General features: G+C 38.4%; 1 protein-coding gene across 5 annotated transcripts in view; it reads right to left on the reverse strand.

Annotated features, from left to right (window-relative positions):
- The window catches only part of PDGFC (platelet derived growth factor C), a 221,391-nt gene that overhangs the window by 83,552 nt on the left and 111,552 nt on the right, over positions 1-26,287 (reverse strand). For 3 of the 5 annotated variants that reach the window (XM_082461821.1, XM_082461820.1, XM_082461824.1), the window contains exon 2: positions 9,129-9,324. In XM_082461821.1, coding sequence (XP_082317947.1) covers positions 9,129-9,324 — 196 coding nt within the window. Of the gene's footprint in view, positions 1-9,128; positions 9,325-20,878; positions 20,940-26,287 lie in introns of all 5 variants that reach the window. The other 2 variants (XM_082461822.1, XM_082461823.1) reach the window with 1 other exon arrangement.

The raw sequence follows: 26,287 nt of genomic DNA on the forward strand, positions 1-26,287 counted from the left end.
GGTCATTAGCAGCTCAATAATACTGTCTTTTTTTCAGTTGTATGGCAATAGAACTAAGAAATATCTTTATTCCTTTCCACAAAATAACTTTTTCCTTAAAATTTTATCTCCTAGAGCTTGCACTGTCATTGTAAAATTGATATAAGAAATCTATCCTAGACTTGAAAGTTACATCTACTAGAGGGAAACACAGAAAATGAGTATTTGAGTTTCTGAGGTCTGTGTGGGAGGGTACATGGGAGGGTTAATTTGTGCCCCCCATTTCTCCACAATAAATTAATAACAATTATTTATAGGCCATTGCTGGTAAGATACGCAGTTACAGACTGAATTAGAAAATGGTCAACAAAGCAATCTAAACACAATCAGTTACAGTCATAACTGTACTCTCTACTTACCGTCTTCTGGGACCTGTGGCCTTTCTATTTTAATTGTCTGTTTACTTGTCTGCTTCTGACCAGACTCTGAGTTACTCGAGGGCAGAGACCACTGCTCTTCACCACTGTCTACCCGCACCCCCATGGGGCTCAGCAAGTGCCCACTGGACTTACAGTAAATACACGAGCAAAAACCAAGGCCACATTAATTCCACGATAAACAGCAGGAAGGGAGGACCATGTCCAAAAGATTTTCTTCATTTGGAAGAAAAACTAACAGCTTTGATCATCTTCAATTCCAAGTATTAAAAAATGTGTTTCTTTCGCCTAGCAGATTTAGCATTTCTATCATTCAACGTTTTCCACGCAGGAACCAAGACAGCATTTCCTCCAAAAGAAACTCAGCTGTTTTGGTGAAAAAGAGGCACTATTTTATTTTTTTAAACTGAGGTAGAGTTGATTTACAATGTTGTGTTAATTTCCGCTGTACAGCAAAGTGATTCAGTTACACAGAAGCACTACTGAACAGTCCATTCTTTTCCACACACTGTCATTTACGGTCTTTCTCTTTGTAAAATATAATATATAATAAGTAAATTTATTTATGTCAGAGAGGAGCAAACAAAAACAAAATTAAGACTTTTCCACTAAAAAGTGCCCTCTTAAGCACATCATATGTCACATAAGAGCCACACGTGCACAGAGAACACTGAAAAACAAGACATGTTTCAGCCCTTTTTACACCAATGTGTGTACACACACACACACACACAAACACACCCCATTCTTCCATTCCTGTCCCACACCAATACCCTCCACCACGTTGCCTGCACATCTTCTCAGTCCGGAAAAGCAACAAAACCAAACTTGCCTCTGACTTGTTTTGCTCTTTGTAATAATGTCAACCTCACAGCATAAAAACACAACTCCCTCTGTCTGTTTCTTTATAAAAGATGATTTGAGAAGCCAGCAAGGCCACGGGGGTAAAAGTCAAACATCTCACTCGAGTCTGCCCTCTTTTGAAGATGCCGCTAAAACAGTGAATCACATTTTCTAGACTCTTCCATGTTTCAGACCTGAGAAAATATTGACACTGGGGCAGCTTAAATTCCGAAGATGCATTTTATCGGGGACACATCTGTATTTAAGTTCTCCAGCCTTGTCATGGAAAAGAGTCCATCTGGCCATTTTTTAAAATCAACTTTCAACTTGAACTTGAGAACACTAAGTCTTGTCAGGAGGAACTTGGTTTTGCTTGAAACAGTGTAGCTTCCAGCCACACGGTGGACAAAGTTAGGCAGAGAAACTCCTCTTGGTATGTTACAACAAAAATTGCTGAACAAATGAGTAAAAGAAAACCTTTGTTTTCATGCAATACTGAACTGTCAGGAAAATAAGAGAATTCACCGGAGGATAGACAAGAAAAGGAACCAATATTTCAGTGAGGTGACTATGCTCTGGGCCCTGCGGGCACCTGCGGAGCCTCCAGTGGGTGCAAGGGCGGGGTGGGGATGGGCAGTTAATGGGCCACAGGTGGTCCAGGACCAGGAGCTGCGTGGGGCTGCATCCTAGCTCCATCCTTCCCTCTCAACCCTGCGGCCCACACATGTCACTCTGTAAAACGCACCCCTCGATGGGAGACTACAGGAATATGTCAGCAATTAACCTGACGACTAACTTCTCAACAGCCGTAGACAGTGGACGGCGTCTTCACATAATTGAGGGAAACATAAACACACAACTGAAAATCCTATATCCCGTCTGAACAACTTCCAAGAATGAAGGTGAACTAGAGAAATGTTCAAATAAATAAGACCTGAGTATTTACTATCCACAGGCTTTCACTTAAGAGACTTTTAAAGACTATACTGAAAGAAGTAAAATGATCCTACCCCCAAAATTCTGAAGTGCAAGAAGAAATCGTTAGCCTCAAAAGTAAGCCCGTAGGGATGCTAAAGAAACATCGATCATACAAAACAATAACGACACACGTTTTACTTGTGAAGGTAAAGAATACAAAACTAAAATCCTCAGAAACTCACACATATCAGGAATGGGAGTAACTGTGGTGAGAACCAAGCTGGCTTGGGCGAGAGGGATGAAACCAGCCAGTTATGTGGTTATAGTAACAGAACATGACCACTTTACTGTCTTCGTTATTTTCCCAGGCCGACACCTTTACTGTTAATTACAGGAACTTCCTGCAAAGAACCATCAACTCCTTTAACAAAGCATCAGCGGTTTACTATCCAGCGCTGCGGAACCCACGCCTGAAAATCCCTGCCTTGCTTCCACCAGTTCTAAACTATTATGTCCTAATTCTTGCCCAACCCTTAGTCCAGTCTCAGACTGAAGATCCATTTTAAACCAAAGTTCAAACCCTCAGCAAAGTCTGGTTTTGCCTTTCCTCCCCAGACGCTGCTCGAGCTGTCAAGGTGGTCGTCCCTGTCACCACGGTGAGCAATAAGCTCAGCTCCGTCTTATCAGCTCAGTGAGCTGAGAGCTGGGATTCAGCATTCCAGGGCAGTTCAAAGGTTCTCAGGTAATTTTCTATTGGGGAAGGCGGGTAAACATGAACAAGCTTTCTATATGGAGTCCCGTATGCATTTCTAAGGTAGCCATTTAAACACAGAACTTGATGTACACTTTCTAAATTAGTAGAAAAGAAAAATAGGATGAGAAGACAAACAATGAATGCAAAAAAGGAACGGAAGAAACAGAAAAATGAGTAGAAATGCAATGTACAAAAGAAATAGTAGCAGGCTTCCCTGGTGGCACAGTGGTTAAGAATCCGCCTGCCAACGCAGGGGACACGGGTTCGAGCCCTGGTCTGGGAAGATCCCACATGCCACGGAGCAACTAAGCCCGTTTGCCACAACTGCTGAGCCTGTGCTCTAGAGCCCATGCACCACAACTACTGAGCCCACACGCCACAACTACTGAGCCCACGTGCCACAACTACTGAGCCCACGTGCCACAACTGCTGAGCCTGTGCTGTAGAGCCCGTGGGCCACAGCTGCTGGGCCTGCGGTGGGAGAGGCCACTGTGGTGAGGGGCCCTCGCGCTGAGGTGGGGAGCAGCCCCCCGCTCACTGCGGCTGGGGAGCACCTACGTGCAGCAGCGAAGGCCCAATGCAGCCATAAATAAATAAATAAATTTTATTAATAAATAAATAAATAAATTGATCTTCAAATAAATAAAAAAAAGAGCAGCATGAGCGGTTCGAGGTGCCCATCGCCTGGAGAACATTCTGGCCAGAATCTTTCAGCAGGACTTAATTATGAAGACACACTCAGAAATGAAATTGAGAGACATTCCACAGAACAAACGGGCTGGATAGTTCACAAATATCAGTGTCATGAAAGCAAAGAAAAGGCAAGAAAAGAGTTACAATAACCAACTTCAATCAATGATTAATTCCCAAATCAAAACATAATAAGGAAAAAAGCAAATAATGAAGTGATAACATATTGGGATCATGAGAAACATTGGAAAATCAACTATATATCAGGTAACAGTTTCATGTTAATGTTACATTTCTTGCAGGTGATACTGATTTTCAAAACACAGAGGAAATATCTTAGTTCTTAGGTGATACATGGTGAGGTATAAAGTGTCATTATGTCTGTAACTTATTTTTAAAAGCCAAATTAAATGAATAAAAAAATGTCTCCCAAAGGGGAAAAAGACCTCTTAGAAAGGTAAAAAAAAAACAAAACAAAAACAAAGTACTTCACATAATATAAGAAAATCTTCATCAATCATCATATTCAATGTCAATGTGTTAACAGCAAACCTTTTACTTCCAGTGGCCAAAGATGAAACGATTTCAACAACAAAGTAAATAACAATAGCACTGCGTTATAACACAGGGCATAAAATAAGTCTCCGTGAGTCTATACTGATACAAATGATTGAAGAAATAAAGGAAGGAAGGAACGAAGGAAGGAGGGAAGGAAGAAAGGAAGGAAGGAAAGAAGGAAGGAGGGAAGGGAGGGAGGAAGGAAGGAAGGAGGGAAGGAGGGAAGGAAGGAAGGAAGGAAGGGAGGAAGGAGGGAAGAAAGGAGGGAAGGAACGAAGGAAGGAGGGAAGGAACGAAGGAAGGAGGGAAGGAAGGAAGGAGGGAAGGAACGAAGGAAGGAGGGAAGGAAGGAAGGAGGGAAGGAAGGAAGGGAGGAAGGAGGGAAGGAAGGAGGGAAGGAACGAAGGAAGGAGGGAAGGAACGAAGGAAGGAGGGAAGGGTGGGAGGAAGGAGGGAAGGGTGGGAGGAAGGAAGGAAGGAGGGAAGGAGGGAAGGAAGGAAGGAAGGAAGGGAGGAAGGAGGGAAGAAAGGAGGGAAGGAACGAAGGAAGGAGGGAAGGAACGAAGGAAGGAGGGAAGGAAGGAAGGAGGGAAGGAAGGGAGGAAGGAGGGAAGGAAGGAGGGAAGGAACGAAGGAAGGAGGGAAGGAACGAAGGAAGGAGGGAAGGAACGAAGGAAGGAGGGAAGGAATGAAGGAAGGAGGGAAGGAACGAAGGAAGGAGGGAAGGAGGGAAGGAAGGAAGGAGGGAAGGAGGGAAGGAGGGAAGGAAGGAAGGAAGGAAGGAGGGAAGGAAGGAAGGAGGGAAGGAAGGAAGGGAGGAAGGAGGGAAGGAAGGAGGGAAGGAACGAAGGAAGGAGGGAAGGAACGAAGGAAGGAGGGAAGGAAGGAAGGAGGGAAGGAAGGAAGGGAGGAAGGAGGGAAGGAAGGAGGGAAGGAACGAAGGAAGGAGGGAAGGAATGAAGGAAGGAGGGAAGGAACGAAGGAAGGAGGGAAGGAGGGAAGGAACGAAGGAGGGAAGGAGGGAAGGAAGGAAGGAAGGAAGGGAGGAAGGAGGGAAGGAGGGAAGAAAAGGAAACGGCACAAATTTTCTTTACTGAAGAATTCCCAACAGTATATGTATATATTCCCCCTCTAGGAGGTGTAACTTAATCACTGTCTCCTAGAACGTGGACTGGACTTAGTCACGTCCCTCCAAATAATAGCATATGGAAGGGAAATGTACTCCCTCACCCGAGGAGAAGCCCACCTGACCTGAGTGATTATCGCTAGCAGCATCTGATGAGTGCGGTTGGTAGTACGTACCCTCTGCCGCCACAGGAGGGGAGGAGCAGCTTACCTATTTGGAACCCTGCCCCCAAGCCAATAACCGCAGTGTAATCACGAAGAGACATCTGAAGAACCTAAACTGAGGCCTCTCCTACAAACTGCCTGACCACTTCTCTTCAGAACTGTCAAGGCCATGAAAGACCAAAAAGCGAAACTCACAGATCGGAGGAGACTAAGGAGGCTTGAGGGCTAAATGCAAGGCTCGTCCTGGACAGGATACTGAACCAGAAAAAGCACACGGAGTGACCGCGCTGCTGGCATCCGAGTGAAGCGTGTAGTTCAGTGAGCGGCACTGTATGAATGCTGGCGTCTTAGTTACGCAAGTATGTGGTGGCGACGGAAGACGTAACACGGGAGGAACCTGGGAATACGGAAACTGTACCATCTTGGCAACATTCTGTAAATCTGAAGTTATTCCAAAGTTTAAACTTTATTTTTTTTTAAAGAAGCAAACTCTAAAATCAGGAAGTCAGAGACACCACCTCATGCAATCAACAACTTAATAAGAAATAGAGAAGACTAAAAAGAACTGACTGGAAGAAAGAAATCTTTTTCATGAACCATATTTTTTTTTGCACAGATCCAAAATAATTGCCAGAACAATTATTAAAATAAAGAGCTTAGCGAGTTTGCTAGATATAAGATCGATACTAAAAAACTGATTGCCTTTCTATATACCAGCAACATACAATTAGAAATGTAATTTTCAAAAAGGGATTTTAGTAAGAGACCATAGAAAGAAATCTAAATAATGATGCATCACATCTTTATAAAGAATAGTTTAAAACTGTACAGACAATAAAGAAGACCCAAATAATCGGAGAAGCATAAAGTTCTCAAGGACAGGAAGGTCATTACAATAGGATGGCAATTCTTCTCAGAATGATCTATACATGCAATGCTATTTCAATAAAAATCACAACAGGAGTTTTCAAGGAACTTGGTAACCTATTTGTAAAAACATATATTGAAAAGTGAAATGGTGAGGATGCTTGAAAAGGAAAGGAAAACGAGGCGACTTCCCTACCACACAGCTTCTGTAACGCTACAGTAACTGAGACAGGGGCAGTTTGGTACACAGTGGGGCACAGTAAACCCAAGGAACAGAACAGAGAACCGAGAAACAGGCCAGATCACACACAAAAATCTGACCTGCAAGTTAGCTGGCTTTGCACATCATTGGAAGAAAGTGTGACTATTCAATAAATGATGTCAGGACTCCATGGGATACCCTAGTGAAAAACCTCACAGCGATAAGATAAATTAACAGATGAATCGAGGACTTAAATGTGGAAACCAAAGTTTAAATAGCCAAAGATCCCAGTAAAAACTGGGCAAAAGACATGAGCAGGCATTTCACAGCAAAGGATATCTGAGTAGCCAATAACAATGTGAAAATTTTCAAGCTCACTGGTAATAAGAAGAAACAAACAGGAATTAACATTAAGGTACAATTCTACACTTACCCTAATACCCAGAATTAAAAGAATGCCAAATCAAAAGGTTGGGGAGAATGCAGAAAAACAAAATTTTGTATATTGTTGGTAGAACTGTAAATTGGTCACTTTTAAGAATAATTTAACTCTACCTCGTGAAGTTGAAAATATTAATTTCTTAAGACAGCAATACCAATCTTAGCTATAGATTCCAAGAAAGTTTTCTTGCACTTTTGGACAAGGAGAGCTGGAAATAAGCCAGACATTCATCAAAGCGGAAAAGACAAGAAAGGTTGCCTATTTATACAAGGGAGTTTGGTCCGTCACAGAAAGCAAAGGATCCAAGCTTTTTGCATCCACGTGAACTCGAAAAACATCGCACTGCATCAAGTCACAGGAGTAAGCACGTTGTATTATCCCACTGATATATACTTCGAAAGAGGCAAAACATAATTTTTACAGTCTGGTTCACAGGGAGATGTGTACACGTGGTAAAATTACAGAGAAAATCGGGAGGTCGAGGAAAAACAGAAAAACTTAAGACAATGATTATATGTGCAGGAATAATAGGAAGGTAAATCAAGGAAGCACAAAAAGAAGGGATTTCAGAACTACTGGAAGAGTCACTTTTCTCGAGTCTCATGGTGAGTGAAGTTGAGCGACAGGCGACGCTAGGCATTCTGGACGATAGTTTATCTTCTGTGATCTAACTGCGCACATGCATCTCACACACGCGTGCGCACACGTGCACACACGCACGCACACAGGACGCTGCCTGTCCCGTCACACGTCCCAGCCAGGCGTGCAGGTGTCACGTGGCCCTCCTGGCACTGACCTGTGGGAACAGAACTCCTGTCACTGCCACTGCTGTCACTGGTCCTTTGTCTGGGACCCGGGAGCCCCCTGTCCTCAATCAGCGTCTACGAAACTGTGGTAGGTTAAGCTGCTACTTTGCAAGGAGGGCCAAACCTTAAACCCTCTGCAGTTTTTACAACATTATGTAATCGTCCATATGAAAAGAAGGCAAGAGGTGTAGAACAGCATGCTGAAAAACCATCTCTCTACGAGGGTTAGAAAAATGGATTCTAGTACGTGTTGAGTTATAAAACATGAATGAGATCTAGGGCAGCTACTTTACTTCTCTGGCCTGTTTGCTTATCTATAAAATGAAGGGTTGAATAACACCATCTCCAAAAATAGCTAGAATAACTTATCCTTCTCAAAGCCTAAAATTAGAGATGTAAGGGAAAAAATAACCTGAAACGCATAGCCACAGAAAGAAGAACTTGAAAAAAAAAATGTAATATATATAAATGTTAAAGATACAAATTGTGATGACAGCAAGTATAAAGTTTATCTTATCTGTATTGAAATATTTATCTGCAATATACCATAAAGAGAAAATTCTCTTTTAACTTGTATATCAAAGGGAAAATAAAGAACCCCACAAAGAAGCTCAAGTAAAATATTTTCATGATATACAAATGCCACTGAAGTGAAAAATCTTCCATGAGACCACCCAACCTTGACAAGTATATTCACATAGGATTTAAAGAGTAATATTTGTATGACATACGGTAGGTGGTCTTTTGCGTGGGTGAAATACTCCAGCTGACTTTGGTTCACGAAAGCTTCCAGGAGAATCATGATAAATTTCTACCTGGCCAAGTATAATATTAGCCTAAATGTCTCATTCTGCTTTCAGAGCTGTACTTCTTCCTTGTAATGAAATATTCAAACCTCTTAGTTCTGGGTGTATGTATGTATCTATTTGTGTACCTATGGATATCGGACACTATGCATAATATGTATACATGGACACTTCTCTTTCTTTTTATAGCTTACTATTTATCTTATTGATTTGGCTCTAAGGAAGCTCAAATGTAAAAGTTTTGGCACTAGTGGTAACTCTGGCACAACCTACATTCCTTTACTTGGCTTTTTATTCTCTATTCCTTATTTTATAAATTGTTTTACTCTATATGTAATTTTTTTTACCATATATTACCTCAAATTACTTTCAGATGTAGATAGAAGCAGAGCTTAAATAAGGTTGTAAATTTCTTGGATCATCAGAAAAACATAAGAGAACAAACGATGCCATTTTAAATCACAGCCTCAAAATGAAGCAACTTGAAAGACTGTAACAGTTGTTACACTGTTGGAATTTCAAGTATGATCACTTACTTGCATATGTCATCTTCTGGGTCTTCAAGCCCAAATCTCTCATCAAATGTGAGCTGTATCCATACATTTTCCTCTACTGCTACTAATCTCCATACCAAGACCATATTTCTTGGATAAGTATGAGGAAACCGTGGGCTGTGAATACTTCCATTAGTAGACACAGTAATAATTCTCTCATGCTGGGGATCTTGTACTCCTGAAAGTAAAAACATAAGCATAGACACACACTTAGAACAGACATTTCAAAAATTATAGGTTTCAAAATAACTTCTGAAAAAAGGTAACCAATACAAGCCCAAAGTTTCCCATGAACTGTAATTACTAAATGATTTCAACCCTTAAATGACCTCGAAAAAAGAAAAACGAAATGAGGTCAAAGCAATGGTGTCAATTTCTTGTTGTAAGGGAACTAACAGCAGTCTATGAAGATATGAAATTATAAGAAATGTTGCAGGACTTCTCAGTGACTTTAAAAGTCTAACATGAATTTTAAATTTCTAAGAGGAGAAGTATAAAATAGCTTCCAAGTTTATTAGGCATGGTAACCTTTTACACGGTGAAACGCCAAAATACATTGTTATTAATATCTTTTTCTTTTGCTTAGATTGTTGGGGGAGAGACGAGGGGACGGGCAAATTGAGACAATTTGTTGAGACAAAAGTGTTCTTTTTTTTTATTGAAGCATAGTTGACTTACAGTGTTTCAGGGGTACAACAACATGATTCACTTATATATATATTTTTCAGATTATTTTCCATTATAGATCACTACAAGATATTGAATATAGTTTCCTGTTCTATACAGTAGGCCCCAGTTGTTTATCTATTTTACACACAGTAGCATAGAGACAAAAGTGTTCTTATATCCACCCAACTGAGAGTTCATAATGAGAGGAAACACATAATTGGTATTTGGAAAATGAGCAGCTGTTTACCTACACAAAGAAAATCTAAGAAGTAAGACAGTTACACTTTTTCAGGCCATGGAAATCCAATCCATTAAGTTTGCTAAATCCCAGTAAAAAACAAACAAACAAACAAAAACAAAACCTTTTAAAGACTCTTTTATTCAATTTCTAAAACAATTTAAAAGTCCTAAACTGCACCTTGAACACATGAAGTAATGTGCATGGCACAACACCTGACACGTTTTTTTGTTCAACTTTGATATACTCATAACATCAGGACAACAATATTATACTATACCAATACCTCATTAGTTTTCATGATTTAGAGATATGCTTCATAAGACTGAACTTTGTATTTGCAGTATTACACAGAGAGAAGAATATCATTACTTTATAAGCACCATTTTTCCTTTATTTGCCCATTTCCCAACATCCAATCTCAATATATGCATAGTTACTTGCAGAAATATGAAAAAATTCTCATTTTATTGACTCCTTTTAGGTACATCCCATCAAACTGTGCAATACAGAGTTGTCTAAGGCCTATTAAATCATTGACATTTTATACTAAACTTCATTTTTCTTCTCTCTTTTTTTTTTCTTTCTATTATGGTTTTCTGCCTTTTCCTCTTCAGTTCTTTCACTTCCATACCCTACTTCCCTTTTTTTTAATTGAAATATAATTGATTTACAGTATTGTGTTAGTTTCAGGTGTACAGCAAAGTGATTCAGTTATACATACATATGTATCCACTTTTTTCAGATTCTTTTCCATTACAGGTCATTACAAGACACTGAGTACAGCTGCCTGTGCTCTACAATGGGTCCTTGTTGGTTCTCTGTTTTATAGGCAGTAGTGTGTGTCTGTGAATCCTAATTCCTTTTTAACCAATGGACTCCTTAGTGCCAAGCTTGCCTGCTCAGTATTTCAACTCCACGTGTTCTCCCCATGATTTTACACCAATGACCTTGCTTCCCGCTCTGGAAGGCGGACTCTAAGGCGACCCCCAATGTCCCTCACGCGTCAGGAGCCCCTGCCTTGAGTGGGTGGAAGCTGTGACAAGGATGGGGTATTACGCCCATGATCACAGTTAACTCTGAGTTAAGCAGAAGTTAGATTATAGGAAGAGCCTAACCTAATAGGGTGAGCCCTTAACAAAAGCCGGCCCTTCTTGATCTTAGAAATTCCAGGTGTGAAAGAGACTCAACGGGGGGAATTCTGTGTGGTGGCCTTGGAAAGCGAGCAGGTTGTGTGCCCAGGATGTGGGCGGCTGAGAGGTACCGAGAAACAGGGGGCTTTATCCTGAAACCTCAAGAGACCTCGATGAATCAGAGGCAGACTCTTCACCAGCCTCCAGAAAGGAATCGAATCTCGCTGATAACCTTGATTTTAGTCTTGTAAAAACTTGGAGCAAAAGCCCAGTCTCCCAGGCCTGGACTTCTGAGCTCCAGAGCTGAGAGCAAACAGGGTGTTTAAAACTGCGGGTTTGTGGTGATTTCTTACTTAACAGTAGACAATTCATACACCCTCTGTTGTGCACAAAGCTATTTGATTCGCAAGTATGTCTTTTTGTCCTTCGTTCTTCAACGGCACTTAGAGTAATTGTAGCAACTTTTCATTTACTATTTATGTGACTCAAAATACATATTTCACACTGATAAAATGCAACTTAAGAATATGCTCTAAGAAATTTCCTGAATTCAAAAGACAATGTCAAGGCTTATTTATTAGTGAGAATATGATTAGGGTTAAAGAATACCTGTTTTATTGTTAAAACACCCCAAATAATTTTAACAAGGTGTAGTTATGGTTCTTAAAGCAGCTTTTTCATTCTCTTAAACTCAGCTGTTTCAACAGTGAGTCTGTTAAGTATGATTTTATATTGTCTAAGACAAGATAAAGACAAACATAATTTCTTTTGAATATATACAGTGCATATAATGGGGAATATCATCATATGAGTAAATATGCCTTAAGTGCCACAGGATGTTTAAATTATAATTATAGCCTGTGCAAAAGCATGTTCCCTCTTATTGGGGGCTAATGTTTGATATGGCCATTGGTTATATTAACATATATCAAATAATCAATACCTCTCCTGTGCACATAATTTAGCACCAGTATATCTCATAAGGACACAGAAGGATCTATCAAGTTAGATGAATTCTTCTCTATACTGACAATTTTTTAAAGAAAATGATTATAATCTACTATTAAAATTAAATTAATATATTGTCTGTCTTCAAAGATTTCTTTCAAAAATGAGATATTTCCCCACTATCTAACTTTTAATACAATAGCCTACATATCTCAGAGGTATTTTAGAGCAGTACCTTATATCAAGAGTCCTTCTCATTTTGGCAGCTAATATTTTTTTAATGCATTAATTTTTTCCAATCAAATTTATTAAAATTTATTATTTTCCCCATTCTGTCTCAAAAAAGAAAAAAAAGGAGTGCCTTATAACATCCACAGCACTGTTCACAAATATAACATTGTTTACGCTTTCATATGCGTAAACTACATGGCTACTAAAAGATCTGAATTCTATTTTTCTATCTTCAGTCAAAAAAGCTCATGGCTAAAACGTATATACTTAGATTGTGTTTACATCTTTATTTTTCCCTTTATAGCTCACAATTCCATTAAACTATAATTAAGCATAATTTAAAGGCTGAAAATCTAGGACTTATTTGTGGTAAAAGAATTGTAAATTTCCTTTTAAGTTAAATTGCTGCTCCCCCAAAATCATCTCAGAACGCAGTGAGGTTTGCCACCAAATACATATGATTTGCACACGACTGTCAACGTTACATGTAAATCTCAAACAACTAGGCCTATGATCGAAAAGAAAAAAAAAAAGAAGCAACAAAGAGTAGTATCTACCAAAATAAGACTTTGCATTCGTAGTTCAGTTGCTTAAAAAACCATCTTTCTAAACACAGAACTTTACTAGGATTTTAGGGATGAGACAAGTACCTATTTTATGACTACTTTATTGAACATTTGCTTTTCCTAAACAATGGACAGTACACTCAAAGAAAGTACCGAAGAAATCAAACAAATGTAAGTCAGCAATCATTAACGTATTTACAACATGCTCCTTGCAATGCACCCTCAACAAGAATAAGTCTTGTTCATCCAGATAAGTCTTGTTCATCCAGATAAGACAGCATGAAAAGTGAAAATATATATATAAACACTAAATTTTAAAAATTAAAATTAACACCATTTCATATTATCCTTCCCAACCCTCCTTGAGGTCAGTATTGAAAACTAACATGAAATAACAACAGAAAAGGAAAAGAAGGGAGATTAATAATGTGAATACTGTAAAACCGTTGACTATGTATGTTCACATACAATTCAGTTATGAAGAATCATTACACATCTGTATGAATTCAATAAAACAGTAAAACCAAAGCAATTTCATAATATTTGCCATGCATTTCACACTGTTAGCCCCTTTAAAAGTATATGTATTAAGAACGAAAGAGGGAAGGAGTAAGAGAATCATGAAAAGCAATAAAAAAATTTAATGCTTGAAAAGCTGTATTATTTAAAAAGATAACATCAAAAAAGAAGTTTTGTAGGGACTTCCCTGGTGGACCAGTGGGTAAGACTCCGTGCTCCCAATGCAGGGGGCCCAGGTTCCATCCCTGGTCAGGGAACTAGATCCCACATGCACGCCGCAACTAAGACCCGGTGCACCAAAATAAATACATAAATAAACATTAAAAAAAAAAGTCTGTGGACAAGATATAATTCCTAAAGAAAGAGAAACCATCCATGTCCTTCTCCATGCTAATGCTTTAAGTTGGCTATAGCAGAAAAGACCTGGAGGATTAAGAATGAAGTAAAAAGAAAGGCCTCCAGTTTTGGTTTAGCTTTAAGTTCTGAAGAATTCCGGTTCCTGTTCACATAGGGAGGGCGTAGGGATGTGTCCCCATAAACTGGTAGATTTCACAGGTGTCTTATGAGATTTCTGATGCGTTTACTTCCAAATATATGTTATCTTCAAATTGCGTTAGAAAAGGTATTTCTGTAATAGTCAGGTGCACCTATTTCCAAATCCTTCCTGGTCTTATTTGTGCTTTGGTCTGTTCACTATTTTTTCTTTATTTTTTTTTGCCTGTGATAATCCTTCTTTATCTTAATCTTGCTAGTTTTTTATATGGCTATTTCCATTTTCAATCTCACTAACTCTTAATTAACAAATTTCACTTTTAACAAAAGTTAGTTAAAATCATTTAACATATATATACATGCACACATACATATGTATATGTATTTGTTGCTAGTTTCACTGGCTCCATAAATTGGCACTTTTTACCTAGAAAATCCAGAATAATCTCACCTAATCTTACTTGATTCTGTAGAGAGAACGTATACTTGAACTCCACAGCGCAAACAAATCTCTCTCCATAAATTCCAAACTATATAGAAGTACCTTGTTTTCATGCTTAATATTTTAAATTCTGAGTAAACACAAAAGTACAATACTTAATACAATAATACAAAAAAACTGAGACTCAAGTTTTTGTTTTCTTATTGCCTCCGTCTAGTTTCCCACACTTTAAAACAATAGCAAAATAAAACAAAGACAATCAAAAAAAGTTAGTGTTGTCTACCTCAAACTGTTTACAAATTGCAAAAATAAATGTTCACTAAGGAAAAATAAGAGATTGCTATATTAAGTAAGCCATAAAAACAAATGCAATGATTTAAAATATGGCCAATTGAAATTCTTGAATTTATTCCAGAAGATAATCATTTTATTCCTCAAGGGAATGAATAGTCAAAAATCATAGGGCTTCCCTGGCGGCGCAGTGGTTGAGAATCTGCCTGCCAATGCAGGGGACACGGGTTCGAGCCCTGGTCTGGGAAGATCCCACATGCCGCGGAGCAACTGGGCCCGTGAGCCACAACTACTGAGCCTGCGCGTCTGGAGCCTGTGCTCCGCAACAAGAGAGGCCGCGATAGTGAGAGGCCCGCGCACCGCGATGAAGAGTGGCCCCCGCTTGCCGCAGCTAGAGAAAGCCCTCGCACAGAAACAAAGACCCAACACAGCCATAAAATAAATAAATAAATGAATAAATAAAACCCCAAAAGTTTTAAAAAAAAGAAAAAAAAATCATATATTGAGAACCTATTATGTTTCATGTGCTGTACCAAGGGCTTGGGACATCAGAGCAAGACAAAGCCTTGTCCTCTTAATGTGACAACCTCTAGGACTGTAATTTAGTATCATTCCTAGACTAGGTATTCTAGTAAATACATATTCAATGATCAAAACCCACTTCAGATGTCACGTTTGATGGAATGTAATCCTTAATTCCCTTTGTACATTCCTTCAGGGCTGCATTTTTTAAAATTTATTTTATTGAAGTATAGTTGATTTACAACGCTGTGTTAATTTCTGCTGTGCAGCAAAGTGATTCAGTTATACCTATATATACATTCTTTTTGATATCCTTTTCCATTATGGTTTAACCCCAGGAGGCTGGATATAGTTCCCTGTGCTCTACAGTAGGACCTTGTGGTTTATCCTTCCTATATAAGAGTTTTCATCTGCTAATCCCAAACTCCCAATCCACCCCTCTCCCACCCCCTCTCCCTTGGCAACCACAAGTCTGTTCTCTGTGTAGGACGGCATATTTTAATCACCACGTGTGGGCTGACGTTTCTTGCTTTTCTGCCACACTGTGAACTTCTAGTGAGGTAGCAAATCGTCTAGACAAAACTGATTTTGAAGTCGGTAACCAGTGTCCAGCTCTGTGCCTGGCACATGGCACCACATAATATATATTGTTAGTATAAAGAAACTTGATATCTTGGAACTTGGCAATAAGACAGTTTCAACATTCCATCCTTCATTCATAAGTTTCCAGAGACTATACATATGAGAATAAGAGGCTTTTACAATGTACATTCCTCCCCAATCAAAGTCCCTTAATTCATATTTTACTCCAGGTTCATCTACTATAACCTACATATATATTTCAGCTGAAGGTGACAGATTACTCATTACTGAGATTTGCCATTTTCTTAACATACTAAATCATTTTAAAATAAAACGTGTTTTATAATTTTACCACACTGAGAATGCCACAATTGTTGTCATTATTTTATCTTAACTCTGAACTATGAATCAGTTGATAATAAAAATCTGTTATTTGGGGACTTCCCTGGTGGCGCAGTGGTTAAGAATCCACCTGCCAATGCAGGGGACACGGGTTTGAGCCCTGGTCCGGGAAGACCCCACATGCCGCGGAGCAACTAAGCCTGTGCGCCGCAACTACTGAGTCTGAGCTCTAGAGCCCGCGAGCCACACTGAAGACCCAATGCAGCCAAAAATAAATAGAGTAATTAATTAATTTTAAAAAATCTTTTATTTTAGGCAAGACACTTGATATCAGGGTTTATTTTTTTATAAACTATAGATAATCAGAGACTGTTTTAAAGTTCATGTGAAATGATGCTCGTATAAACTAACCACCTTGATAATTACAAATCAGTATGTACGTGAAGGAGAAACTTTGTCCATCATATTCGGCCTAATGCAAACACAGTGAGAAAGAAAATTTATTATCAGGTATCCAGTTCTTGTGATGTTAGTAAATAGAAGATTGCTATGGAAGATAATGCAAAATGGGTCAATATGTATAAAGAATCCAGTTTCACAAAGATCGAACTGATGAAGCAAGAAGCAGTAATTTTTCGGCAGTGATGCAAATCTCTGATCCCTTCTACAGGTTGATTGAAGAGGAGGAAAGAGGATAACATTGTAGAAATTATGCCATTTCTTTGACTTGGCACAATCTCTAAGAAGAGATTTGAATTCTTTTGTATCTAAAAAGAAGCAAAAGAATTCAGCCATAAGCCTCCTACCTACCTATGAGCAATGGTAAGAAATGAGGGCCCATGTTGAGACGTTCAGAGCAAAACTTCCAAATGCAATGAGGGAAAGTTTACCCATGAGCGTCTACCCAGCATCCGTCCCCCTGCCCACCAGCACCGTGAAGCAGCCCTGGTTGACCCTACCCAGAAATATGCCTGGAAAATCAACATGAGTCCATTTCCCTCAATGCATGGATGGCTCGAAGGGGCCAATCAGAGTGAATCCAATGGCTTTTTTTTTTCTTCCCTCAACAGTTGGGGATTAGACCATGTTGGGCGCAGAAGTAATGTCCAAGAGCTGCTGTAGCCAATAAGCTGTCATATTAGAAACCAGTCTGATGGAAAAGTCAATGCACAGAAGTAGACAGACACACAGCAGTACAGCAAATGGAGCCAGATCCCAGCTCAAACCACACAGTAAATTCAGCCCATCTCTGGGCTTCTCAGGTACATGACTAAACAAATCACTTTTTACTATTATTTAAGTTAGAGTTAAGATTTTTACGCATGCGACCAAAATCAAAATGGGCCGTGGTTCAGGCCCATTATCCTGGCGTGATTATTACTGGTGTTCCCTGTTCATGCTTGAAAATATCTGGATTAATGTTACAAAGGACACGGCAAGTAAGATCTATAAAGTTCTTCTGCTATTGAGGCACGAGATATAGAAATGGTAATGATTTGACAGCATGGTATTTTAGCCTTAAGGTAGTGGTAAAAGTAACCTATTTGGGTTTTATACAATGGGGTATGACATAACATTTTCAGTGAAGGCTCAATTATGGGAGACACACTGGCAATAATCTTCTTACCTCTTACGCTGCAGGATAAATCGCCAAGTACATAAACACAGAATCTCCTTAAAGCCTTTACTGCACACCAATTAGTAACAAATATAATTCTATACACACACATTACACACACCATTACACAGAAACATGTTTAGGCAATGCTATTAGTTTTTATTCTGCATTAAATTGTGCATTATTTTACATACCACAAGGCGGCTAAAACCAGAATGTAGAACAGAGACAAATGAGGAATGAAAGAAACATTCACTTTAAAGATTCACTATTGATTTCATTTTTTCAATATTTAATTGACTCTCCTGTTGAATTAAAACTATTATTCAGTGTAGAAAGTTTACATTAAATACCAGGAGCTCTGAAATATTTTAAGCAGCGAAATGTATTTACGTGAAATATTATGACACACGATTAAGCGCAAATTCATATTACTTAACCTCTAAACAAACAAATATGCTTATTTAAGAAAAGATATGTCCAATAAAGAACCTAATCCATTTGGAGACTCAGGATCTGTCAGTATATTGTATCTGCACTGGACGTATAATTTACAACATTCAGATGGAATTTACCAGCAATTTCAAATGTGGAAAGCAGTGACCTATTTCTTTGTGAACACACAATGTCTAGATACAGTAGTGACACTTTGACGGGAAGATGTTTAAAATGCATCAAGGAAAATAATAATGACACAGTAATCAGTACAGACTTACTCGTTAAATAAGGCCATTCGTATATGACTTAAGTGAATTTTTAAAGTACGTTTAAAATTCTCTCTTATGTTAAACTCTGAACTAGGCAAAATAAATGATTTCTAAGAAACAATAAAAGAGGAACCTATTTCAGCCTTAGTATATTCAACCATCATCAGTGTTAAAAAATGAGACTTTGCTGCTTCCTAATTATATTTATCATTAAAGATGAATGCATATAATTTACAGGTAATGAGCCTATGAGTTTCTTACGAATAACATCCAAAGATAGGAAAAATAATAAATTTGGTCACTTCTACACAAATCATGTCCTCCCATCTTATGTTTTAAATGTTATTAATTAAACACTCTCAATAATGGAGAGCGTTTGGGTTTGCAGCTCTTTCCATAAGCAACATTTGAGATTTACAAGTTACATCTGCAGCAGGACCTTTGGTTTCAGTAGTCATTCCACATCAAGATAGCAGGAATAAGTGAAAAGCAGTTCCACTGGACGTGATTGCCCTTCACAGGCCACGTTTAGGCAGACTTACGCTCATGAATATTCCAACCATTCTGCCCTGCTGGAAAACATCACCTCCCTACCCCACCCTCCACAGCCAGCAACTGTCCTCAATCGTAAAGTGATGTTAGAATGTGTATAAAACACAACTGGGAGACTTTTAAAAGAAGTGGAAGTCGCAAATTAATAATATCAATAAAACACATAATTTTGGTGGGGAAATAGATTACTTAAATTTTATTTCTCAAAGCAAAGGCATTTTTTAATAATGACCAGGAGATAGCAAATCATGCCAAGCTATTTCATCTCAGATTATATTATTTTATCATCTAGTTGGGCTATTATAAGGGAGTAAATAAGCACAAACATGAAGATGTCGAATAATTGGCCTGAATATAACCGTTAGCAGAATTCTTCAGCAACAGCTAGTTGTATGACAATAGTTTTAAAATCAAACCAAAGATCCAGAGTCGAGCAGTCTAAAAAGAGGAGCTGAAACACAGAATGGGACAGAGTCAAGAAGGTATATATTTTGAATTTTGAATACAGTTTCAAAGCAGGAACTGAACTGAACGTTACAGAGTCCACTGGAAGTTTCATTTGTGAGGAGGGATGATTCTCTGACACTCTTTATCACCGGTTCCTTCAACATTACTCAAAAATACCTACTCCCCTAGCTTCTGATCTCAGGGAAGACTCAGGATACGTCTGTCAGATTGGACGGTGTCAGATGCCACAAGAAGATTAAGAATCCTTCTGCATGGTATTTGCACTGTTTACGTGAGTGTAATCCCCAGCCAGCAAATGGACCAGCTGCATTCGTGACCTCCCAGCAAGGGAACAGACCTGTCTCAACAGAGCATTTCCTTGAAAATTCTTGCCCATGAAATCTGATTTTGATGCTGAAAGCTCTCCACCCATGTTTCCTATAAATCCATCCATTCCTCTTCTGAAAGAAATCGAACGTTGTCCAAAGAAATGGAACAAAGTTATGGAAACACATGCCCAGGGAGTGAGGGGAAGCAGGAGAAAACTAACAGGAGAAAAAGTACAAATTGTACTTAATTTAATCACAGCAACTGTAGTAATACTAATTATCTTGACATGTGGCTATCTCTCACTCTTATTTTCCAGTAGAGATCAGGCTTTTTAAAGAAAGATATTCATAACAGAAGCCTGAAGAACAACTATACTAATCACTTAAAACGCATGATTTAAATTTACAGAGATCTACTCCTGCACAGACACACAGACCGTCAAAATATTTATTTTATAGCAGTCATCATACTTTCAAATTTGATTGCAATGTTGTAATCCTGTTAAAAGTCAACCGGAACAAAAGATTTATGATGGGGAAGCAACATACCGAGAAAAAGCCCCTGATATAAAAAAAATGCATTAAGACTTTTACTCAGGAATTAACAAGAACCTTTTATTCGGTAAGTTGTGCCAAAGAAAGTAAGTATCAATGAAGGATGGAAAAAAACTCTGAGAAACACCAGAATAATCAATTACACTTTGAGAAACACCCTGCTACTCTCTCTACACCATAACAGCCAAAATAATAGCCAGGGGACGTTCCCTTGAACACATCAGAGAATACACAACTGAGAACAGAGACGTTTCAGTAAGCATGCTGCAGTTTGCAGATTATCAGGAATATGAAAACAGCCCTGAAGCAGTGGCACAAGTGTACAGACATTTAGAAGTACAAGGATGTGAGGGGACTCCCGCTATGAAAGGAAAACAGTCAAGTCTACACTTGCTCGTGTCGAAGAATCAGGTAAGAATGTGATCCCACCTAAAGAAATTCTCTGCTTTAATAGGGTTCATTGTATAAACCTTAATCACGTGAGATTATGTCAAGCGTGTATAAGGAAAGTTTAAAATGGAGAGTAAATAAAATATATGTTCCGCTTACCTTTTAAATGTTTTTTCTCCTCTTTTCTATGCCAGTCCAGATGCTTGGGGATAGTTCCTCCCTGCCAGTAGATGGAGATAGTAAAATTGAGTCTTTTGGTGACCTCAAATCCTAAGCTAGGGGGTTCAGAATCTTCAGTTTCAGATTTTGGAAGTAAAAATAGTTTGAATGATTGAGAAGACACACAAAGCTTGTAATAAGTGTTATCTGAGTCAGTCAAATGAACTTGTATTCATGGTCATTCGTAACAAGCTATAAGGGAGAGGTCTTGGCTGGCATAGAAAAAAATTAAAGAAAGAGCATTATTTTGTAGGATATATTCCCTTAACGCTTCATTCTTCCCAGATCTTGTGCATTTACTCAACTAGTATTTATTAAGCAGCTACTCAAAATTGCAGGTTACAGACCCGATGTTTCCGTATACATTATCTCTTTAATATTTTTAACTACCGTGTGAAGCAGTAATAACTATCCCCTATTATCTTGTCCCAGAAACTGTATTTTTAAAAGTTCCAAATGGTGAGCTGACTCTTGCTTGACAAGGTTCGGTGGTCCACACGACACTTAGTTAATGGCTTCTCAGATTTAGGCAGAATTAAGTTTCTCCTTCCTACTGATAAAGGGACCTTGAATCTACCCCTTATCCTCTTCACAAGTAAAATCTAGGTTTCAATATTCTTCGTTGTCCTGTTGTGCCTCGATTTCAACATAACATATTCTGGGAAACTAGGGCATTATACAACCACTTAAACAAGAGTAATACCAAATTTGTTCGAGAATGACTGACTAAAATAAAACCACTCTCTGTATACAAGTCACTGTAGTCTTTCTGCCCAAATGAACACACTAATATTTATATACCTCTTTCTAGTTCTTATAAATGATGCTCAGAGTACAAAATGTTTTCTTATACACAGGTTTCTTCTGGCTACCTCAACAGCCTGAAAGACCAAATGTATTACGCAAACTTTATTATTGTAAAAATAGAGTTGGTCGTCACAGTATGTTGGTCATATAATTTCTTGCCCAAACCAACACATTTTTAAGCCTGAAAGAGGGCAGTATTATTAACTGTGTCAGGGACACAGATATAAACCAGGACGGTCCCCAGACAACCTGGGCACATGGTTACCCTAATGACAAATGACAGCATTAACCTTCAATCCAGGTCTTTTGTGTCTAAATCAGGAAATCTTTCACCCTGAACATCTGTGTGATGAATTCTTAAGTGTATGTTTTCCTCTTATCATCTTTAGTCAACTCAACACACCAGGTAGAACTTTTTGTTTTCATAAACTTGGTAATACCTATTACTTTCACAGTACTTTATTTCAAGGTAAGTTAAAACGACAAAACAGGGCTTCCCTGGTGGCGTAGTGGTTGAGAATCCGCCTGCCAATGCAGGGGACACGGGTTCGAGCCCTGGTCTGGGAAGATCCCACATGCCGCGGAGCAACTGGGCCTGTGAGCCACAACTACTGAGCCTGCGCATCTGGAGCCTGTGCTCCGCAACAAGAGAGGCCGCGATAGTGAGAGGCCCGCGCACCGCGATGAAGAGTGGCCCCCGCTTGCCACAACTAGAGAAAGCCCTCGCACAGAAAGGAAGACCCAACACAGCCATAAATAAGTAAATAAATAAATAAATTAAAAAAAAAAAAAAAAAAAAACGACAAAACAGCAAAAATCACAATCCTAATAACTTTCTCTGTTTAACCACTTTTTAACGGGTTATTTGTGAGGTCTTTCTAATACTACCAAGGAATCGGGAGACATTTTTACCAATTATTGCTGATTTGCTGGATTCTAGCTCCATTTCAGTGTTTGGACCAATAAGTTTGACATTAATTCTACCTCTAACTATAAACAGCTTCCAGAAGTTGGTACTCCTTAACAAATGATAAATTCCTTATTAATTGAGAGAAGATAAAAGATCATTTAAAAGGTACTTTAGTCCATCGACCGATGAATGGATAAAGAAGATGTGGCACATATATACAATGGAATATTGCTCAGCCATAAAAATAAATGACATTGAGTTATTTGCAGTGAGGTGGATGGACCTAGAGTCTGTCATACAGAGTGAAGTAAGTCAGAAAGAGAAAAACAAATACCGTATGCTAACACATATATATAGAATCTAAAGAAAAAAAAAAATGGTCATGAAGAACCTAGGGGCAAGACGGGAATAAAGATGCAGACCTACTAGAGAATGGACTTGAGGACACGGGGAGGGGGAGGGGTGAGATGTGACAGGGTGAGAGAGTGGCATGGACATATATACACTCCCAAATGTAAAATAGATAGCTAGTGGGAAGCAGCCGCATAGCACAGGGAGATCAGCTCGGTGCTTTGTGACCAGCTAGAAGGGTGGGATATGGAGGGTGGGAGGGAGGGAGACGCAAGAGGGAAGAGATATGGGAACATATGTATATGTATAACTGATTCACTTTGTTATAAAGCAGAAACTAACACACCATTGTAAAGCAATTATACTCCAATAAAGATGTCAAAAAAAAAGAGAGTGCTTGAACTGGTTTTAAAAGTTTAGCTCTTAATTCTCTTAATTTTTAACTCAGGGAAATGGACAGTGTAGTTTACTATGGACCCAAAAATAAAATAAAATTTAAGTCAAAAAAAAAAATCAAAAAAAAAAAAGGGTACTTTAGCATTAGGGTTAAAAAGTATAGAAAAATGAAGCTATACTAAAAGTAAAAACTGCTTACCTTTCACAGTGAGTGCTGTCTCACGTATATATTCATTTACCTACTTGATTATTCAATTTTTAAAGTATTTGTGTGTAATTTCATTAACAAACTCCAAAAGATCACGGATGTTGCTTAGGTTTTTGTTTTGCTTTGTTTTCATTGTTTGCTTTTTTCCCTAAGGTATCCACCCCCCCAAAACAACATAGCACCTCCCCCAAAACAGACACTTAATAAATATTTGTTGACTGGCTGAGCTGTCCGGAGTAAAGGCCCATGTTTCAGCTGCAAACACATTTACAAAGAAAGTTCAGTAGATAAAAAGGATGGCATGTGGGTAGACTCCTGGCATATTGCTGCTTTCTGAAGATCTCTGGCCTTTAGAAGAATCAACCAAAATCCCTTTGCATACATTATATGCAAAGACGACAGCAATCTACTACCATGCCATCAAAGCTGTTTCTATGGAATTGAGTTATACTAAATTCATATTTGGAATTACTTCACTGTATCTCTGAGATCTCTAAAAGAAACCTTCAAGCAACTGTAAGATTTCATTCACAGAGCATCATATTCAGGGAAGAAACTCTTCTTCCCTTTCTGAAATCAAAAGTCAAGTACCTATTTTAAAAAATAAAATCCCCATTCTCTTGGTCAGACTTTAGAAACACATATATACGAAACACGGACAAAGTTGAGATTTTCACTTCACAATTCCCTTTCTTACACGATTCCAAGATCAAAACGTGTTTTAGTTAGCTTTATGTTTTAATTTTTCTGTGCCAGATGAGGGGTATAAAAGGTAATGTTAAGAACTGATTGTGAGCATTATGGGATGGTGGGATAATACAATAGCACCATTATGGCGAAGAGCATGATATAGGCTGTTCTATACAGAATATAATAATGTAGGAAGTTGTTGAGACAAAAAACAAACCTTGATATAATTTGCTAAATAATGCCTATAATCCTCTGTTCCTTTACAATTGCTCCAATTATAAAACTAGGATTCCTCAAGAATGTTGAACTGATGAACCAAGTATAACAAGAGCTATTTTTTGATCCTTTTAAACCGTGGCTTGAGAAAGTCTTGAGAATCTGATGAAAGATATGAATGTTCAAGCCAGAAAATTATATATCTAAATACAGACTCTCATGATTTTCACAAAATAGCATATAATTTCAGAGTATCCATCCAGCCCCTAGAAACTATCCATGCACCTTTTATCTATGAAATCAAGGCTAAGAAGGCTTTGCTCAAAAATAACTTGTCCATTATAAACCAAAACAAACACAGAACCATTCTGGTAAAACAGCATCAGTGCAAAAAAGCAAACAATTTAGCCATCAGGGGTGAAAAAAGAAAATTATTCTGAAAGACTAACTTGAGTTTTGGAGTAAATAAAATATATATGTATGTATACATACATACACACACATATATACATATATACACATACACATATAGTAGGTGTAGCATGTTTTTTACATAAAAATAATGACAATATTTCAGACTTCCAGTGCAACTGTATAGAAGTGTTTAAAATATTTCCTGGAAAAATGTATCTAAAATGTGTAATTTAGAACAATCTAAGAATTCTTTACATTCACTTTTCAGTGATATTCTTCAAATATTCTCTTTTCTGGAGAAATTTTAAAGATTTGTTATCAAGAAATGTATACAAAAACAGAAATAGACTCCCAGACATAGAAAACACATTACGGTTACCAGAGGGGATAGTGAAGGAGTGGGGAAGATAATTAGGAGTTTGGGATGAACACACACACACTACTATGTATAAAACAGATAAACAAGGTCCCACTATATAGCACAGGGAACTATATTCAGTATCTTATAATAACTTATAGTGGAAAAGAATTGGAAAAAGAACACATATATGTAAAAGAAATGTATACATAAAAGAATATAAGATAGTATTTTAACCAGAAGGATTGTTTACTGTAATAGTTTATAAGTGCAAAGGACAGAGCAGTTACCGATGTTTGAGCGCTAATTGTGGACAGGTAACTCTCAGGCACTCACGTGAACTGTCCTACAGCAATACTGTCAGGGAGTCAGTAGAAGGAAAGAAATCACAAAGAGCAGAGCAGAAATAAATGACATAGAGACAAAGAAAACAATAGCGAAGAAGTAGAAGGAAAGAAATCACAAAGAGCAGAGCAGAAATAAATGACATAGAGACAAAGAAAACAATAGCGAAGATCAATGAAACCCAAAGCTGGTTCTCTGAGAAGATAAACAATATTGAGAAACCTTTAGCCAGACTCATCAAGAAAAAAAGCAAGAGGACTCAAATCAATCAAATCAGAAATGAAAAAGGGGAAGTTACAACAGACACCGCAGAAATACAGAGCATCCTAGAGACTACTACAAGCAACTATGCGCCAAAACGGACAACCTGGAAGAAAGGGACAAATCCTCGGAAAGATACAACCTTCCTAGACTGAACCAGGAAGAAATACTGTTAGGGAGACTCTGGTATCACTGCTCCACCACGAGAACACGTCTAACGTCTAACAACACACCATGAGCACAGAGGATAAAACGTGGTATTTATGAATGTGCCCCCCTGCCCCCGGGAAGCTGCTCCCACCTGGGCGTGGGTTGATAACAAAGCTGCCTTCTTCTGGGGCAGCTGTAACTGTTGCTTAGGGTGGGTAGTAACAGGAGTTCACGTATTTTGAA

Source organism: Balaenoptera physalus (assembly GCF_965194825.1).
Source record: "Balaenoptera physalus genome assembly, chromosome: 5".
In the NCBI taxonomy this organism is placed as follows: Eukaryota; Metazoa; Chordata; class Mammalia; order Artiodactyla; family Balaenopteridae; genus Balaenoptera; species Balaenoptera physalus.